Source organism: Pseudonaja textilis, chromosome 1 (assembly GCF_049901715.1).
Source record: "Pseudonaja textilis isolate UNSWEBS1 chromosome 1, rPseTex1.2, whole genome shotgun sequence".
Lineage (NCBI taxonomy): Eukaryota > Metazoa > Chordata > Lepidosauria > Squamata > Elapidae > Pseudonaja > Pseudonaja textilis.
Genome location: NC_141990.1, coordinates 305,501,509 through 305,520,567, shown reverse-complemented (window position 1 = coordinate 305,520,567; position 19,059 = coordinate 305,501,509). Strand labels below are relative to the sequence as shown.

Sequence of the window (19,059 nt, the reverse complement as noted above, 5' to 3'; positions counted from 1 at the left end):
AGTTACCCAGTGAGTTTTCATGACTGAGGATGGACTAGAACCGCATGGGAGAAGGTGGTTATTATGATGAAAGTTGATACTCCATTACAGAATCTAATGGACAGTTGCTTTTCTATATTTTTCACATGTTGGATTATTTTGTTTATGAAATCATGAAATAGAGTAAACTTTATTCCATTCCATTCTTCTTTTGATTTTTGAGGTATTTTTTGGTAGAACTCGCATGAAGTTCTGGCATACTTATGCAAAAATCCAAAATGAAACAAACACCTTTTCACTGAACTTTAACAATTTTCTGCCTTTTTTATTCTAAACTTCGACAGTCAGAAGTGGTTGCCTTATTCTGACCCCAGGGTCCGTTCTAGACACTGCTATACCTCAACTATTTTCTGTATCCTTTCTAGCTTCCCAATGTTCTTATGAGAATTGAGCAATGTTAGAACTTTACCTAGAATTCCAAGTTTTAAAAAAATATTAATGTAAGAAGCACAATGGGAGGAAAAATTACAATCAAACCTAGACTTTGACATCCATTGTTGAAGAATGCATTGCATTTCCAGAGACCTGTTTCTTTTCCTGTACAGTTGAATTAACATATGATAATGCTTGAATTTTGCATTTTTCATGCTTAGAATAATCCTGTGACTATCTTTTCAGCAGTGGCTATAATAAGTAGGCTGTTGCTTGATGGAATTATGGAACAACTGAGGATAAAACAAAATTTAAATAAAAGTGTTTGAATAATAGAAGGCGATAATTTCACCACCTATTTTTAGAAGAAGCTTATTCCAACGTTGCTAATAGTAACTATCATTTTAAAGACAGGAATATTTTAGGAAATATTATTCTTGGAACAAAGGCAATGCTTTTAATGTTTACTGATATATATGTGTCCTCCCCTCCCCTTCCTTTCTCTCCCCTTCTCCATTGTTTTTTGAAATCAATGTTGATCCAGTGTTCAACCTCACCAATAATGTGGATGTAGAAGGCACAAGAAAGAAAATGGAAATATACCAGAAAGAAAACAAAGAAGTTATTCATAAAAATAAGATCAAATTGGTAAGTTGTGTACTGCTTGCTTGCATCATTTTTTTTCCTGAATTAATTGAAACAAAGTAATTAATAGCAAAATATTTAAATGCATCTGTTCTATCCACTCATCTATTTTTTTAAATTCCTTTATCTGATGACTTTAGGATATAGGATATAGATATTTGCATTGTCATTTCAACAAACCTCCAGGGAAAATAGAGTAGACTGAGGTGTTCATGACATATAAGGAAAAAACATAAGTATATTTGGTTTCTCTTCTGAGCTTTGCTTAGAATTCTTGAAACGTAGATGTAATCGAATCCTTAATTGAACAAGTAAGGGAGGGGCGTTTTGACGTACTTCTGTTTTTAGTTTTGAATGTTTGAGAATGAGATTTAGCCTATTTCTTAAGGAAATAGGATCTTGGTACCTTTATCTTATTAGTCTGAAAAGGAAGGCTCGCAAAATAACTTATTAGAACGAAGGATTATACCCTAGCTTTTATTCTTTAAGTGCTATTTTGTTTTGGGAAACAATGATATCAGCTCCCATCTGTGTCAAAATACAAAAAAAACCTTTATAATATCCTTGATGTCCATAGTCGACTTTTCCTAAGTGTAGATACTAACTGCTTTTTCAGGTTTTCTGTTGCCCTAGTCCTGTACCCTCAACAAGTTTCAGCTCAGAAGTATTAATTATTATGGTTCTGCTTAGTCTCGAGAACAAGAGGAGCTGGAAGAGGCACTGGAGGTTGAACGGCAGGAGAATGAACAGAGGCGGCTTCTTATACAAAAGGAGGAACAAATGCAACAGATGTTGAAGAGGAAGAATAAACAGGAACTTCTGGATAAGTTGGTGAGTAAAAAGAGACAGGTTTAATAAGCAACTACTTAGTACTGATTTCTGAAAGGGACTGATTATGTTTTTCTTTTGTATGGTTTATTCCTTTTTTCCTGCCACCAAAGAATAATACTAAAGGATTAACTCAGAGCTTCCTTTATTATTATTTTTATTTCTTGCAGCTCTTTGCTTACGAAATTCAAGAAACACCTGTGATCTTTTATTTCTTAGACAATCCTATGGAATAGATTAACAGATTAACAAAAACTGAGATTTCAGGACTATATAGGGGTTTGAATACAAGTATTTTTACTCTATACTTGTTGAATGAGCTAGAGTAGAATATTTGATTTCTTCTGAGAACTGGTTCTTCCTTTTCTCTTTTCTCTCTCTTCATAATTAGTTGTCAGTTCATTTTACACGCACACACAATTATGGATATATTTTAAACCTAAATTGAAAGGTGGGAGAATAAGGCAGGAGCCAACTACATCTACAAAAACGATTAAGGAAGCCTAAGCCATCACTCTTATCTCAAAATTGGCAGGGCTGGTGGGTAACCTGGCAGCAGGGAGCATCCTTGGAAAGATAACTCACCAGTCAGATAGCATGGAAAACTGAGGGGAGCCAAGTGGTTTGCTGATTGCCTCTTTTGTTAGCTAAGGAAGGGGGGCGGGCAGGATGAGGAGGGCAAGAAGTTGGAGTTGTTTGGCTTCAAAGTTGATGGACATGTATCTAGAGCTGAATTCTTATAAATAGCAGTTTAAAAGCTGTAAGGGGAAATGCTTCTCTTTAACTTAAGCAAGCCTGTTGGAAGTAAGGAAGGGGAAATTGCATGCTGGGCCTAGCCTTTTTCCCATAGTATATTTTTTTAAGCTATGGATGAATTTTTTTACAGTTTAAAAGAACTAAATGGAGGATATATTTCTTCTAAACCTCATTTCCCATTCCTCTTCAGTCCTTCTTTATATTAAATATTTCCAAATCAGCTTCAACTTGAAAGAATGTGAAAAAGCAAACAAAAATGGGCTATTCAATTCAAGTAGTTATATACAAAACAACAAATGCTTTTGAAGTTTTGCTTGCAGAATAGAGAAAATAGAATCAAACTGTATGCATGAGAGCTGAGGAAAATGGCAGTCATGTTTTGCTTTTCCTTTCTTTGATATAATATCTAAGCGAGAACATATCATTGACCAGCATCATTATGTCTATCAAATGCCCACTCCACATTATCTGCTGAAATCATCAAGTCACAAGTAAATTCCATTAGCTTTTGTAGGAGAGCTAGATATACAACAGTCATTTTGAGTTTAGACTAAGCATTCCAAGAAATGTTTAGTAACTGATAATAAAAAGGGGGAATAGTACCATTGTTGTAATGAATGAGGATTGTTCATTTGCACTGTGCAATCTGCAACTACCTCTTTGGTTTGACCTACTTTCTCTGCAATATACTGAAAAACTAATTAAGCCATGCTCCAGAGATGGCTGTCCAACCTTCTTTTAAAAATCTCTAGGGAAGGAAGTCACAATCTTCAGAGGTAGTCTGTTCCATTGCGATATAGATCTTACAATCAAGATTGTTTTCCCTTTATTTTAAACAAATTTGAAGTACCTGTAACTTATGCCTATTAATTCTTTTTCCATGGTGATGGAAATAGTTCCTGGTGATCTTTCCTGTGGTATTCTTTGATGTATCTGCACATATCTTCTCTTACTCTTTTCTCCATACTGAACCAACCACATTCCATTAACCTGTCTTCATGGGACATGTTCTTAAATGCCTCTATCAATTCTGTTGACCTCCTCTGAGTTGGTTCTAATCTATCAATGTTCTTTTGTAAATGTAGTGACTACAGCTGTACACAGTATTCCATAGTTCATCAGTGTACAACCAAGGGAATAAAGATTTATTTGTTTAATTAACTTGTAGGACTGCATAATCATCAGTGATTCCAGATGGCATGCAATAACATTTAAAACATCACAAAATAGGTTTGGGAAACCTCCCAACTTTGTGTTATCTGTAAATTTGATAAGCAGGTATCAATTACATTATCAAAAAATGTTGAATAATATGGCTCCAAGATAGATGCCTGTGGGACCCTAATTACTAGCTTGAAGTAGAGCGATTAATCTTGATTCTCATAGTCTGTTAACGGTTGTTTCTTTAGTCTTGTACTATCTAAACCAGGGGTGTCAAACTTGCACTATCATGGCTTCATCACGTGATGTATTGGGACTTTTTTCCCCTTCACTAAACCGGGTGCGGGCGTGGCCAGTGTGTGATGCATCCGGCCCATGGGTTGCAAGTTTGACAGCCCTGATCTAAACCATATTTTAACAACTTGCCAGTAAGAACCTTGCCTAAAGTTTGGAACTTTGCCTGAAGTTTGCTGAAAGTTAGGTAGCTTATATCTACAGCATTCCTCTTGTCCACCAAAATGTTTACTTTGTTAAAGGAGACAATAAGCTTTATTTAATATGACTTTTTTTTTAACAATATCTTGTTGACTCTTAGATTATCTTCATGATGGTTTCAAATGACCTATTTTATTACTGGCTCTTTTTAGGTATGGATGTTAGGCTCAATAGGATTACCTATTTTCCCCTTTCTTGAAAAGGAGAGGCTGCATTTGTTATTTTCTTCTTCTTTGGCACTTCCCCAATTCCATAGTTCTCCTCAATGTTAAACAATAAAGTACCTGAAAATGTTTAGCCATTTTTCAGTATTCTAGGGTGTATTACATGAGGACTTGATTCCTCCTGCATTTACCATATTTTACATTTCTTTTAATGTATTTTCATTTCCGTATAAACATACTCATTGTCACATTAATTCATGCCTTTTTTCACATTAATTCCTCACAACAAATGATATACCACCCACTATGTTTCTACCAGTAATTATGCGCTTTAAAATGTCTTCAATGATTTCCCGATCTTTGCACATGTGCAAATGTAGCTGCCATATTGTTATTGTTAATAGGTTTGATTAAGCATTTTATTTTTGGTGAAACCAGTCAATGACTTTGTTTTAATGAAATGATCAACTAAGTCATTTATTAACAAAATTTATCACAAATATCTAGCAAAGTGATACTCACAAAAGAATAAAAATACAACATGTACTTATTAAATTTTCAGTAAGTAGTCTTTTGGAGTGTCTATGGAGATTCTCAGTCATCCAGGTCATGATTGTCCCAAAGGTGCTTTTTTCAAGAGGCAACTGGACTTTCTGGTTTTTCTTTGAAGATGTTTTGCTTCTCATCCAAGAAGCTTCTTCAGCTGTGACCGGATCCTTCCATTCCCCACCATCCAGTCAAAACTGAAGAAGCTTCTTGGATGAGAAGTGAAACATCTTTAAAGAAAAACCAGAAAGTCCAGTTTCCTCTTGAAAAAAGCACCTTTGGGATAGTCTTTTGGAGGATCCTTTAGAGCAGCGGTCACCAACCGGTGGTCCACGGCCCACTGGTGGGCCGTGAGAAAATTTTGGTGGGCCGCAGAGAAATCTCACCCCCAGAGCACCCCCACAAAGCAATTAATCCAGGCTGCGCAGAAACACAAGGCTGCACTGCCCACATGGCCCACGGGAACCCTCCCTACCCACTCACTCCTTACCTGGTAAACTTGTCTGTTAAATTTCTGTTTTTCCTTTTTCTGACCATCATCTGTTCTACTGTGCTGGGAGATTTAGATTAGTTAGGAAGCAGGAAATGCTTTCTAGCTAGTCTTTAGTTCTTCGGCTCAGCACAGCTGAAACTCTCTTAGGACTGAAAGTTTGCTTGCGAGCAAATTCAGTGCAGACTTACGGCAAGCAAATTTGAGAGACTGAGCTAGCCGATGGCAGATAGATAGATCACTGAATGATTCTGTGAGCAACTCAATCTGACTGCTTTGCCTGATCTTGGATAAAAGTTGCTCTTTTTTTTATAAAACATTCAATATTTACATGTATGGTGTGTTGTAAGTTAATTTTGTGAGTTTGCTTGCTAGCACATTTTATGTGACAGACTGAGCTAGCCAATGGCAGATAGATAGATCTCTGAATGAATCAGTGATTCTGTGAGCAACTCAATTTGCCTGCCTGCTTTGCCTGATTTTGCGTAAAAGTTGTTCTTTTTTTATAAAAAAATTCAATATTTATATAAATATTTATAATATTTACATACAAGCCATGCCCAGCCAGTCACATGACCACCAAGCCACACCCACACATTAGGGCATGCCCACAGAACCAGTTAGTGGTCCCTGGGATCTAAAATTATGAGTTTGGGGGTCCCTGAGGTCCAAAAGGTTGGCGACCCCTGCTCTAGAGGAGATCATGAGGGTATGATGGGGAAAGGGAAGATCTGTTTGGTCAAAGCTCTTGTACTTCATCCAGCATCTCGGTCAACCTTTAGGATAGGAAGTTCTACAATCTTAAGTTGAGAGATGGTGACTAGCTCTACACTCAGCCTGTTCCACACCCAGCCTGTTTTATAACTAAGAGAGGATTTTACTTTACTTCCTCTTCATTGTAGTCTTATACTATAATTAGTATAGTACAGTCTCTTACCATGTTGACCCTCCTAAAGGAGGGTTCCTCCTCCTCCCAGCTAAGTGGAAGAATACTGAACAAGATAATATCTTTTGCTCTCATGTGGCAAGGGAAGAACATATAGAGGAAGCATTCCTGAATGTAGATGTACCTTGCATATAATCAGACTATGAAGGTCAATTCAAAATAGCTTTATCACTAACAGTTTACTTTTTATAATGGCTTAAGAGAGGAAAAGAAGAGAAAGCTTATAATGAGTCACCAAAATGTTTCCAACTCAAATTTTAAATGCTCTTTTAATTTAGACGAGCTGAACATTATATTCTTATAAAGCAATTGGTTTTACTGGAAATCCATTTTGCCAAATGCTTTGCAAAAAAAGCAGTTATAAATAATCTTTAGAATGTGACCAAAATAGGTAATTGAAAGACTTCTGGGTACACATCGTTACTAAACATATCTATATACATTGTTAATGACTGAAAGGTAAAGTGAAGGGCAGGAGGAAAAAAAGGTTCTTGGAAATTACTCTCAATCTTTTTTATTTAAGGCTCATATCAAAAGTTAATTATTGTGAAGACTAGTATTTTGAAGAATACTCCTGATTCTAAAATATGCTTAAATATTCTAAAATAGTTGTATTAGTATTAAGAATTTTCAATATTCTCCTCAATATTTTCATTCAATAATAGTAATTATAATTTTTTCCTGTTCATTCTTGTCCAGTTCTCAGAGATTGCCTGGACAGTCCCTGCAGTTTTCTGGGCAAGGTTTTTCTAAAGTGGTTTGCTATTGCCTCCTTCCTAGGACTAAGGATTGGCCAAGCTGACTTTGTACCCAACGAGGGACTACAATTTATATTCTCTTGGTTTCTAATCTGGATGCCTTAACCACTACACCAAATAGCATCCTAATGTACAGATATCTCTCTATCTCTCTATGTCTGTCTGTCTGTCTGTCTGTCCACCTGCCTGCCTGCCTGCCTGCCTCCACCCATCCATCCATCCATCCATCCATCCATCCAACCAACCAACAGCTCTTTTGCTGTTAAAAGTAGAACTACCCATTACATTAAAAACAACTAGGCATAAGCACATATTTTGATCTATTTTCTGTCTATTATGTGATAAGGAGATCTTTTATATGGTTCAAAAATCATAGTAAGCCAACAATTCAATTACAGAAACAGGACATTATGTCTCTTCCCTCATCTCTCAGGAATTACAACAAATGAATCAACCAATCCTTTCACATTACAAAATGTGTGATATGCACTGCACAGTTTGTGAAACAAATACCAATTAGAATACCAACTGGAAAATATTTTGAAAAAATGCTTCATTTGAAATAGGGGTAAGCCCCTGTTCATGTTATTCTAAATATTTTATGGTAAGTGGATTCAGGTTCCAATTCTGTTTCAGTAAGCTGGAATCTGTATTCAATTGCTCCAATTTCTTAAGGAAAAGAGAATCTGAAACACTAAAAGTAGAATTAAAGTGGAAATATGGAATATTAGAAGCCTAAACATTGGAAAGCTCAAAATAGTGAAAGGAATTGACTGCCCATTGACATCTTAAGCAACAGTTAATTGAAATGGATGGCAATTGGACACAATTACTAGGAAAACAAACATTTTACTATTCAGGAACAAAAAATAAAGATGGAACTATGGTGCTTTCATAGTTAAGAAAGATATAACAACAGCAATACTTAGCTACAGTGCAATAATACCCTCTGGATTTTGTAGGCACCCCTTTAATATACAATTTATGTTCCATTCACTGATGCAGAATAAGTGCTTGACAAGTTTTATGGTCAAGTTTAATCTGAGATTGATGCAATATGCAAGCAGGATGTGCTACTTGTGGTTGGAGACAAGATTAGCAAAATTGGAAATAGTAAGAACAAAGTAATTGTGCTGTGTGATTTAAGAAACAAAAATAAAGCATGAGAATGGCTTAGCAGTTCCTGCCAATCCAGTGATTTTTTTCATTGCTAACATAGTCTTCAGATAACCAAAACACCACCTATATAAATAAACATCACCAGGTAGAGTACATAGAAAACAAATTGACTATATTATTTACACAAGGAGGTGGAAGAGCTCAAGTATAACAGCAAAGATGTGCCCAGAGGCTGACTGCAGAATAGACCATAAGCTATTCATAGGCAAGTTATTAAGCTAAAGTGGAAAAAGAATACCAACTACCTTCTATGACATGATTTTGAGCTTATGTCCACCATTTTCAAAGACAATTTCAGGAAACATTTTGAAGTCTTGAAATTAATTCATAGGAAATCAGAGGAAACACTGAATGAAATTTTATTTGCTAGTCTGGAGGATATTATTATGCTAATTTTTAAGTAAGTCTTGAGCAACTCTTACTATCCATTTGAATAAATGGGTTCATCGTTTTGTATTAAAGAAATTATCTTGTTTTTATGCAGATAAATTATTAAAGGAAAAAATAATTCTGTAATAAAGAACAATTCTCATTGTGTGAGAGGGCTGAGAATAACTTTAAAACAGCCTCAGATAAAATCCAGTGAGGAACCAATCTGAAACTGAACACAAGTTTTGGACCCAGCTTAAATGACTCTGTGCTGCTTCTTTTTAGAATTGTTAATTCTAATTATTATGACTTTAAAAGTGATATTAATTACATGGTTATGCAATTATTAGAATAATGTTCATATTTTAATTCATTTGTCTTTCTGGTTATTTTATTACATATTCGTTAATGCAGAATCTATAAAAATATATCTTTGTAAGTTTTTTTTTAAAATTTGTGAGTCTAATGTAACTTCCTCCTATTAGTAAAAAATGACTATTTTCTGGTAAACTGGGAGTATTGAACGCCGTTCTTTTGGAAATAGCCAAAGAAAGCCATTTTTGAGAAAGATGCAATTTGTTATTCTAGGATTGCATGACAGCAATGGTGGATAGTTTATGGCTTTTAAATATTTTACTCTTATGTTTTTAATTTTGATTGTAGGAAAGTTCTCATCTGCCGGCTTCTTTGTTATTAGCCCAGCATAAAGATCGGTCTACGCAGCTAGAAATGCAACTGGAGATTCCCAAACCTATCAAACCAGTGGCATTTTCAACAGGCATCAAAATGGTAAGATATAAACAACTTTTTGTGTGTATAAGAAAGAATTATTTTTTCCTTTTCACAGTCTAACCTTTCCAATCTGAGTTTGGAACAATAAATTAAATTCTAGATTCACTGTAGCACTGAAGTTGTGATTAGGTAGAGATAAAGAAAACAGAATGATATATTAGTTGGTTTCAAAACCTTGTTATATTTTCAGTTCACAAATGTACAGTAGATTATATCATACATAAGAAAGCACAGCCTATTGGCAGTGGATCTGATGTTCCAAATTGCATGCTGGCAGTCTTTTCTCGATTTTAAAACCACGCAAATGAATGCAACCTATTATGCTGGATATGGATAATTGTTTGCTCCAGATATGTTCTGCATTAGGGCTTGGCATATTTTGAAAACAATTAGAAAAATTATTTTGGATCTTGTGCAAATGTGTATATAATACCTCATTTGTTGAAGAAGCTTTTTCAGGGTTTGGCATGAAATTAAAAAAAGACTTGCAGCTTTAAGAATCACAATAATTTTGGTGAGTCAACAACCTTAAAACAGTTGCAATTGAAAAGGCAGAAAATAACTTGGGCTAGCATAACATCTGAAGTGTTACTTTGGAATCATTTTCGAAGGATTGACAGTCCTATTCTTTAGGAAATATGGATGATAATAGTGTGAAATAGCTCTAAAAGAGTCTTTCCAAAGTTCATCTAGATTTGGCATATGTTTATTTTCTCATTAAAAATGACAGTTCCTTGGCTGTGTTACAGATTGTATGTACTCTTTTCTTATGAACAATCAGCATTCATTCTTGACTGGGTTTGGACATAGCATTAATCTTTGATATAACTAGGAAGAAATAATACTTTTTGCTTCTATTGTCAATTAATCTTGATTATATGGATATGCAGACATATACTTAATCTTGAAGTGGTTTAGGGCATTTCTCCAACCTAGTGATCTCCAGTTGCACTGGATTGCAACTCTTTGCTGGTAAATAGTTGTAGCTCTTATGCTTAGGAAAAGCTGATATAAATCAGCTTGGGAAAAGCTGATTTAAAGAGGAAAGCCATATTAAGGAACAAAATGCTAAAATTGAGTTTTTCCCTAAGGTAGAAATAGGTGATTTAGTTCTGTATATATATTTTGAACTTCAGGTCCCACCAGCCTCAGTTATCTTGGTCTAAATAAAATTTAACCCTGCCCTAAACTATTGTAAAGACAAACCAGAAATTATCTGGATATATCAAAGCACAGGTAGTTAAAAATGGAAGTAAAAGTAACAACATTGGTGTACTTATAGCATACAATATGTTGGTAAATGGTTTTTTTTATACAAAGAATCACTGAACGTTCTTGGGGAAAAGAGTAGGTTCTTGCTAGCAGGATGATTTGTTTTGAAAGGTTTATTTAAAGACAGAACTTTTATTTGGTAGTATTTATTTCTCTTGAAGTATGACAGTGATGATAACCGTGCAGTTTTCTCAGTTTTATTTTGCAGAGGTTATCATAAAAGTCAAGATAACATCTGTCTGCCCCTTAGGGTGAGGCTGCCATTACATGATTGCAACTGCCATCCTGACTCTGTTAATATCTCTTGACATCTTTGAACTGAGTACTTTTTTAAACATATTTTTTCATATTTACATTTCTCTTCTTGTGATCTTTCTGTTGAGTACCAAGAAAAGATAGAACAGGAAAAATGGTTGACTAGGCCCAGAATTTGTTTTCACTTGTCTTAGGTCAATTAATATAACTCTATTATTGCTAATTGCATTTATATCCTGCCTTTCTCAGAGAGATCATGGTAGTTTACATGAGAGGGGAGGTAGATAGGTCTCCCTTGATTTTATCCCTACAATAGCTTGGTGAGATAGGCTGGGCTGAAAGAAAATAACTGGATCAAAGGCTGATACTTAAGCATCTCACTACACTGGCTCTCTTTTAATAAATAAGGTACTATGGTACTATGCATAAATAGATTTGAACTGTGTGCTGAAAAGTAGGCTGTCATTGGATTAATGATGGAAGGATGTAGTCAACCTTGAGCCTGGTGAGATTCTAACTGCCAAATTGCAGGTAGCTGGCAGTCAGTGGAAGTAGCCTGCAGTATTGCATCCTAATCACTGCCCTATTGTAGTTCATTAGTTTAGCTTTCATCGTTTCCCTTTCGGAGGGCAGCAGTACTGGGCCTCAGAAAGTGGGAGCTCCCTATAAGCAAGGACAGTCCCTAGTTTCCCCAGATGTCATTCCTTAACTCCTTATGCTAGATATAGCTTAGCTATATTAATTAGCTAACATTTTTTTTAAAAAAAAATGGTGATGTGTTTAGTTGTAAAAAAAAAATTATTGTCACTTCTTTCTTGCAGCATGTTCTTCTGTCATCATATTTTCCCTTCTTGGAATCACTGCCCATCTTGTGGAGAAATATATTGATGGCCACTTTAGGTGTGTGGCTGCCACGAGCTTGGCCAATATCCATCCATACCACTGCCACTCCAGTGTCTAACCAACTCTCTCCCTCCTGTTGTTAGGACTTAGGAGGGACTGAGATTTCTGTTGTTCTGCCAGTCTGGATCCCTTGCCATTCTCCAAATAAAGGGTAGGGATGTGGCTGAAATTGCTACTAGGGACCTGGCTGCAGTGGGGCCTGATATTTCTCTATTCCCATCTTATCTGCTGTCTCTTATTTCTGTTGAAGAAAAGAATTCAAGGGAGAGATGGGTATTTAACACCTCATTTTATAGAAACCAATTTCTGTGGTAATCTAGCTGGTTGCGGGGTGGGGTGGGGGGAGAATGTGAGGTTGCATTGTGTCCACAAATTGCTTACATAATTCCTATTCTTTCTCCATATTTTGGTAAAAGGGGTACTTTAAACCTCTCTGAACAGTACTTGCTGATTTTTTTTAAAAAAAGCCATGAGCTGTTTATTTTTGAGTTAGACAAATGAAACAAAATCTTCAGCTGAAACCAAGGTTCTGATTTTGTGTAAAATATATGAAATAGAATTTATACACATACATTTGTTGTTTTTGATTCTCTTTATTGTTTGTATTTCTCTCTCTCATCATCTCCCTGTTTTTTAACTTTGAACTGAAAAAGTCTTGAGGGTAGGTTAGGTATTTCTTGCTTCCTTAGATTCCCAAATGAATACATGAGTCAGTTTTCATAATCAGACTATTGGTCTGCCTGACCACTGGTTCTTTTCCATAGAGCTGTCTCGAGTGTCCAGGTTGGGAGGAGCTCCAGTCTCGGCTCTCACAGGCTGAGCTTGAGATTGAGGCACGCCTCTCACCATCACGTGGTCCTCCGGGCGCGCCCCAGTTTTTTGCTCAGCCTCGTGGCAGTCAGGCTGGTTTTCCTTTTGCTCCTGGTCGTTCTAGCACCTTGTGTTTTCTTTTTTTTGATCAACTTGGACTCTCAGACAGCGCAGGAAACTGAGGTTTGAGCTCCCTAGGGAGCCTTTTTCTTCTAAGGGGAATTGTTTCACTATCCTTTTAAGGGAGAATCCAGCGCTTTGAGTGCTGCCCCCCTCCGATTGCTGCCTTTTCGCTCCGTGCGAAGCTGCATCGTTTCTTTCCTGCCTGTTTTTGTTCTTTGGCCGTTTCCCCCACGAACGCCCTCTAACCCAGGAGATGCTTCCCTGCCTCTCCCAGGTACTTCTTTGTGGCCTCCGGGCCTTTTTAACTTCTCCTGGGTGATAGCCGCCGCTGGGGATTGCCTCGTCATTGCGCCCTCCATTTTGGGCTCCCTGTGGCGTCAGCCATCTTGGGAGTGGCAGGAGTCGCCGCCATCTTGTGTGTGGCCGCATGGCCGGGCGCCATTTTTCAGAGGCTTATAACAGGGTTTTTCTTAAGGTTTTATAGGCAGACTCCGGACTGCCTATATCCTTGCCTGTTTGCACTTAGTTTCTATCAGGCTAACCAGGGTTAGTTGGCTCTGTAGCCCTTCCCCAGCAGGCGAGTTAGCAGCTCTGCCATCCCCTTCCCCGGTCCGTCCGGCAGGGGTAGCTGCCTGGCGTTCAACTTTTGGCTAATTGGCTTCTGGGCTAGGCCCTGCTGTGCAACAGCCTCCTATTTTAAATACAAAAAAATTTTTTTTGATCAAAAGGGGGTGCGAAACGTGCGCTAGGATACCCGGCCTCTACGTGAGGCCGCATCCAAACGATGCAACTGTCCGAGGACCCGTGATGGCACTTTACTTTAAAATTTTTGGTTGGTAGCCCCAGGGACGCCTGCCACTGCTCGAGGCCTACCTGCAGGCCGCATTGTGTTTGATTCCTGGGCAGATCCTTGGAATGTCCAAATCCCTGCTGGTACCTTGCAATCCTGCCTTGGTACTCCTCTAGATATAGGAGTCTACTGGCTACACAGTCTCTCCCCAGCAAGGGAGGTAGCAGCTCCGCCATCCCCTTCCCCGGTCCGCCTGGCAGGGCGGTTTTTAGCGTCCATCTTTGGCAAATGGCTTCTGGGCTAGGCCCTACTTCTCAACAACGTGCAAAGCACCTCTGTTGCCCTTGACCTAGGGGGTGCAAAGCAGTACTGGGTTTCCCGGCCCTGCTTAGGCTGTGTCCAGCCTTGTTAATCACCTCACGTTAATCAAGAACTTTCCCTCCTTTCTCCTCTCCAGATGGCAGGCGACAATGCATCTCGTGGCACTTCACTGAAGGCCAAGGCTAAGTCTCACCACCTGCGCAAACAAGCACAGGAAACATCCAAAGCCTCTCAAAGGGATGCCCTTAGGCGACACAGGGCCCTTGAAAAGGAGATTGACAGATGCTCTAAGGAGTCAAGCTCTGTGCCTCTGGACCCTTCCAATCCCACTCCTCTACCTCCACCCATCCTCCCTCCTCCCCTGCTTCTGCCTCTTCATCGCAGCCTGGACAGGCCCCTGAGGCCACCTTCCCCCCGCTGCTGCAGGTCTGCGCCCGGAGGAGCCTCACCCACCCCACGGTGGAAATCCCGAAAATCTCAAGCGAGCGATGGAGCTGGCCATCCGGCACGGGATAGCACAACAGTTTCAGCAGCTGACCGGTCTGGCCCCTAGGCCTGAGGCCCCGAGGCTCGAGGATCAGCAACCGCATGGTCAGGTAGCTCTCCACGGGGACTTGACCCTGCCCTTGGAGATGGAGGAGATGGAGGCCCAGGAACTCGGGGACCCTACCCTCTTTGGGGACGAGGAGGATCTTGAATTGGGGTCTGTCGTGAGACAGTGAACTCCTCTCGGGAGCAGGCCCCCAGAAGGGGACATGTCGGAGGACGAGGGCCTCTCTCCAGGCCAGCCCGCGTTTCTGGGGCTGTTTAAACCATATCTATTTAGGTCCCTCCTGTTCAAGGCCAGGAATACCTCGGGCCTGAACCCTCCCCCCACCCAACCCAGCGGCATCGGGGTTCCTCCCGACTCCATTTTCTCCCAGCCTGTGGTGGAAACCGAAGTGATTCCTGTCCCACCCATATCCTCTGACATGGTCCCAAGGCAGCTAGCCTCCTCGGGGCCTCCTCCTCCTCCCAACGCCCAGGACAAGCGGTTTTTCAATCTTGAACCGCAGTTCTCTACCTTGCTCGATCCCCCTGTGGACGAGCCCGTAGTAGGTCTGGCCTCCCGCTCAACTCCCAGCGAGTCCTCGAAGCTCTCCAGCCCGAGGACAAGCGAGGCTGAACTGGCCCTGCGCCGCGCTCATCTCTCTGATGCCTGGGCGGTCAGGGCCTCCACGGCCGCGTCTTTTTCACCAGAACCTCCATCAAGTGGCTCCAGCAGCTCAAGCAGCACGTCCCCGCAGCTAATCTCAGAGCGCACCAGGATATTGCCAAGATCCTGGCCGCAGCCGAGTTCTCTGCAGACGCCACCTTCCAGGCTGCAAAATTCTCCACCAGGGCCATCTCGTCCCAGGTTACTGCCGTCGCCTTCTCTGGCTCCGCCACTGGCAGGCGGACGTAAAAACAAGGCTAAGCTAGCATCAGCCCCATCTCTGGGGGAAGCTATTTGGACCGGTTCTCGACCCATTCCTGGCCGAGACCCAACAAGCGCAAATATCTCCCTTCTCTTGCTAGGAGGTCTGATTTCAGAGGTTCCTCTCCCTCTTCTCGCCAAGGTTCTTCCCGCTCTTCCTCCTTCCCCAGGTACTACCAATCATCTCCCTACAGGCCTCCTGACCGATCGGAACCAGACAGGTCCGGAGGCACCTCGTCCAGGAAGCCCTCCGGGATCCGGGAGAGGTTCGTTCCGTCGTTCCCGATAATGCAGTCGCCCCCAGGTGGCTGCCCCCCCCCAAAAAAAGAAAGAAAGAAAGAAAGAAACAAGTATAAAAGCGAGGAGAAGGAGAGCGAGAAAGCCTCCTCTTCAGGCTTCTCGCCTAGTCTGGCTCCACTCTGACACTTAACTCCTGCAAAATCTCTTTCTCTTCAGCCTTGCCCAAACCGTTGGGGAAGCCTAATCCTCATATCTGCCTTACCTCTCCATACCAAGACTCCCGGTAGACCATACGGCTCCCGGACGCAGGCTCATAGTCTGGAGCACCCTTGTCCTCCTCACCTTGCCCCAGGGCATCTGGCTGGCAACACATTTATCCCCACCCCATGTTAGCTGGGGTTCCTTCTCTGGGCCCCCGGCCCACAGCCTCATAATCCAGATACACGGACCCCTTGCCCTGGTCCTCACTACTACCCTTAGTTCCCTCTGGGGCGGTCCTCGGTCAGTTGGCTCTTGAGCAGGGCCGACCGCCTCGCTCTGGGCGGAACCAAACTTGGTCCCCACTAGCACAGGTCACAGTTTGGGAACTCCTTACGTCTCCCCTCCATCACTCTGACCTGGAGTTCTCTCAGGGGGTTCCCAACAGGGTCTATCCCATAACACCCTAGGGCGTCCCATCGCCACCCCGCAACGGTGACCCTCCGGTTATTGAGGCGCCTCCCCTCACTCTGGCTAGGTCTTCTCAGGGAACTTCCATCCTCGCCTCTGCCCGGGCTCCTCGTGCCGGGTCCCTAACAAGGTTTTGGCCGCTCTACCTAGTCTCCTTGCCCCACGGTCTCAGTAAGCATCCGTGGCATCCCCGGCAGGGCTACCTTTAGACAGCCCCGTCTCCTTCATCAGGCCCTCTCGTTGAGGCATTCCAACCTCCGAGGGGTTCTCCTGTTGGGCGTGCCCTCCAGCGGGTCATCAGGGTTCCAGGAGAGGTCCCATTCCAGACGGGAGCCCGCCCGCAGGACTAGCCAAGCTTTGGTATGTCCCAACCTGGACACTCGAGACAGCTCTATGGAAAAGGGCGTTGGTTCTTACCTGATACGCTTCTTTTCGTAGAGCTGTTGAGAGTGTCCAGCCCCACCCGTAGGCCGTCTGGTGGGAAACCCTGCTGTTCGACCGAGCAAACTAATATTTTTTCCTGAGTAAGATGAGAACAGGACCTTCCTTCTCTCGCTCGCAAAAACTGGGGCGCGCCCGGAGGACCACGTGATGGTGAGAGGCGTGCCTCAATCTCAAGCTCAGCCTGTGAGAGCCGAGACTGGAGCTCCTCCCAACCTGGACACTCTCAACAGCTCTACGAAAAGAAGCGTATCAGGTAAGAACCAACGCCCCATTTAGCCCCATATTATCCACTCTTATTGGCTGGTATTAGTTTTCTTTCACCCTGAACAGAAACCTTGCCAATTCCAATACTTGGGTTTCCTTTAATTGGAATGGTAAAACGTGAATCTGGGTTCCTGTGAATATAAAATATTTGTTCAGCACTGACCTATGATCCTACCTTGCAAACTGATGCCACATTGTCTAGGATAAGGATAAAAAACTGAATCCAACAAAATGACTGGATGCTTCCCAAGTTTACATCTGGAGTACAGGTGAACTCAATCTGGAAGAGAGTCCACTCAATCAGAGTTCTTGTTCTGTGTCATTTCTTCCAGACTTGGCTTGTAGCCAATGTTCTTGTTCTGCCCTTGCACATCTCGATCTCTGATTCAGCCAGAGTGAAGCTTTTGAGGGGAAATTTGTCAATATGAATGAATGCCTTGTAGGCTACATCCACACTCTCGACTGGAATTTTTCAATCTTTGATCTAAGGGTTTGTTTGGTTGTTAATTATATTGTATATTAATAATATATTATTTACATAACTGCCACATTGTGAACCACAGTCCTGGTAAGCTCATAAAACAATTAAAAAATAAAAAATGCGAACAACCAGAAGAAAAACTTCTAGTCTCCCAACACTCTTCCATATATCAGCATTCCACCTTACTGGTCTCCAGCCTCATCGCACCCCAGTGGATGTGGGAAGAGCCAGCTCTTTAAGGCCTTCTGCTGGGATCTGCTGGATGTCATGGTGGAGGATGTTCCGCTGGGCAGGGGCAGCTTTAGAGAAGAGCACTTTCTAGGTCCTTCTTGATTACCAGATTTAAGAGACCTGGAATGCACTCATTGTATCCAACCCTCAGGGAGAGGTTGAGCAGATACATCCAGGGAGAGATGGTTCCACAAATGTAGTTTATGATATTATCTTTGTTTTAAGGTCCTCATAGTTCCTTCTGATGGTGAGGATATGAAGTTATCTGAAACAAGACCTTCTATGTAGTAGCACCAAAACAATGGAGCACCATTTGAGGAAGCTTATTCCTTTCCCTTGTGACAGAATGGGCCAAGTAAACTTTGTTTTGCTACTCTGTTACATGATCTTTCAGATTCAGATTTAGATTCATTTCATTTTATTTTATTTACAGCTGATATCGTGAGGCTGGGACAGATATGGGAGAAATCAAAATATTTCTACATGTATAGTCTTACTTAGTGTGTGAGGCAGGTAAAGAAGCTGAAATGGTCCGAGGAGTTGGCAGGAAAATAGTTTCTGGACCCAGAGAAAAAGAAGATCACTACCAAGCGAAAATAGATTTAATTAGTTTCAGACTGCTAAGGACATGCATAATCTTGGGAGAGTTAAATCACCCCAAAAGAGTTGTTACTATGTGTGGATGTGAAAATGATGCTTTGAGGATTCAATCTACCCAGTGTGGAGGCCTAAGAAAGAAGAGTATTTGAAGATAAGATAACCAAAAAGATAACCATCAGTGCTTTACTAGTCCTAAGAGGTTGCCTGCTACCTCTAAATAAGCTCTTGATTGACTCTATGGAGAAATTTAATAATAGCTATACATATAGCAATAGGCATAGATAGATATAGTAGCAGAGGGATAACTTTTACAGGCAGGGAGATAGTTGGCCTGGTAGAGCAAATTAGGCCACAATTTATTACTTTGGGGAGGGAGGGAATTATTTGTTTATTTGCTTTAGCTGAATGCTACTTGTTGACCTATCGATCTGAAAAAAAGGCAATCTTTTAGAGAACCTGATATTTTTCTCTCTGAAAATATTACAAATAAAGCAAAAAACCCCCAAAGTCTCGCATTCTGTTTTATCTCTTCAATCCTGAGGGGAATCCAACCTCTTAACTAAATTCTTTTGTGCTACATTTTATCTATTCTCTTTTATGTTTATCTTGTTTTGGGGATATTTATTTTCCTATAGTGAGTGTAGTTAAACATTTTGTTGG

The 19,059-nt window shown here is 40.8% G+C and overlaps 1 protein-coding gene across 2 annotated transcripts in view; it reads left to right on the top strand.

Annotated features, from left to right (window-relative positions):
* The window catches only part of MNAT1 (MNAT1 component of CDK activating kinase), a 110,633-nt gene that overhangs the window by 48,191 nt on the left and 43,383 nt on the right, over positions 1 to 19,059 (top strand). For both annotated transcript variants that reach the window (XM_087922331.1, XM_026698646.2), the window contains exons 4-6: positions 956 to 1,059; positions 1,747 to 1,887; positions 9,412 to 9,537. In XM_087922331.1, coding sequence (XP_087778457.1) covers positions 956 to 1,059; positions 1,747 to 1,887; positions 9,412 to 9,537 — 371 coding nt within the window. The remainder of the gene's footprint in view (positions 1 to 955; positions 1,060 to 1,746; positions 1,888 to 9,411; positions 9,538 to 19,059) is intronic.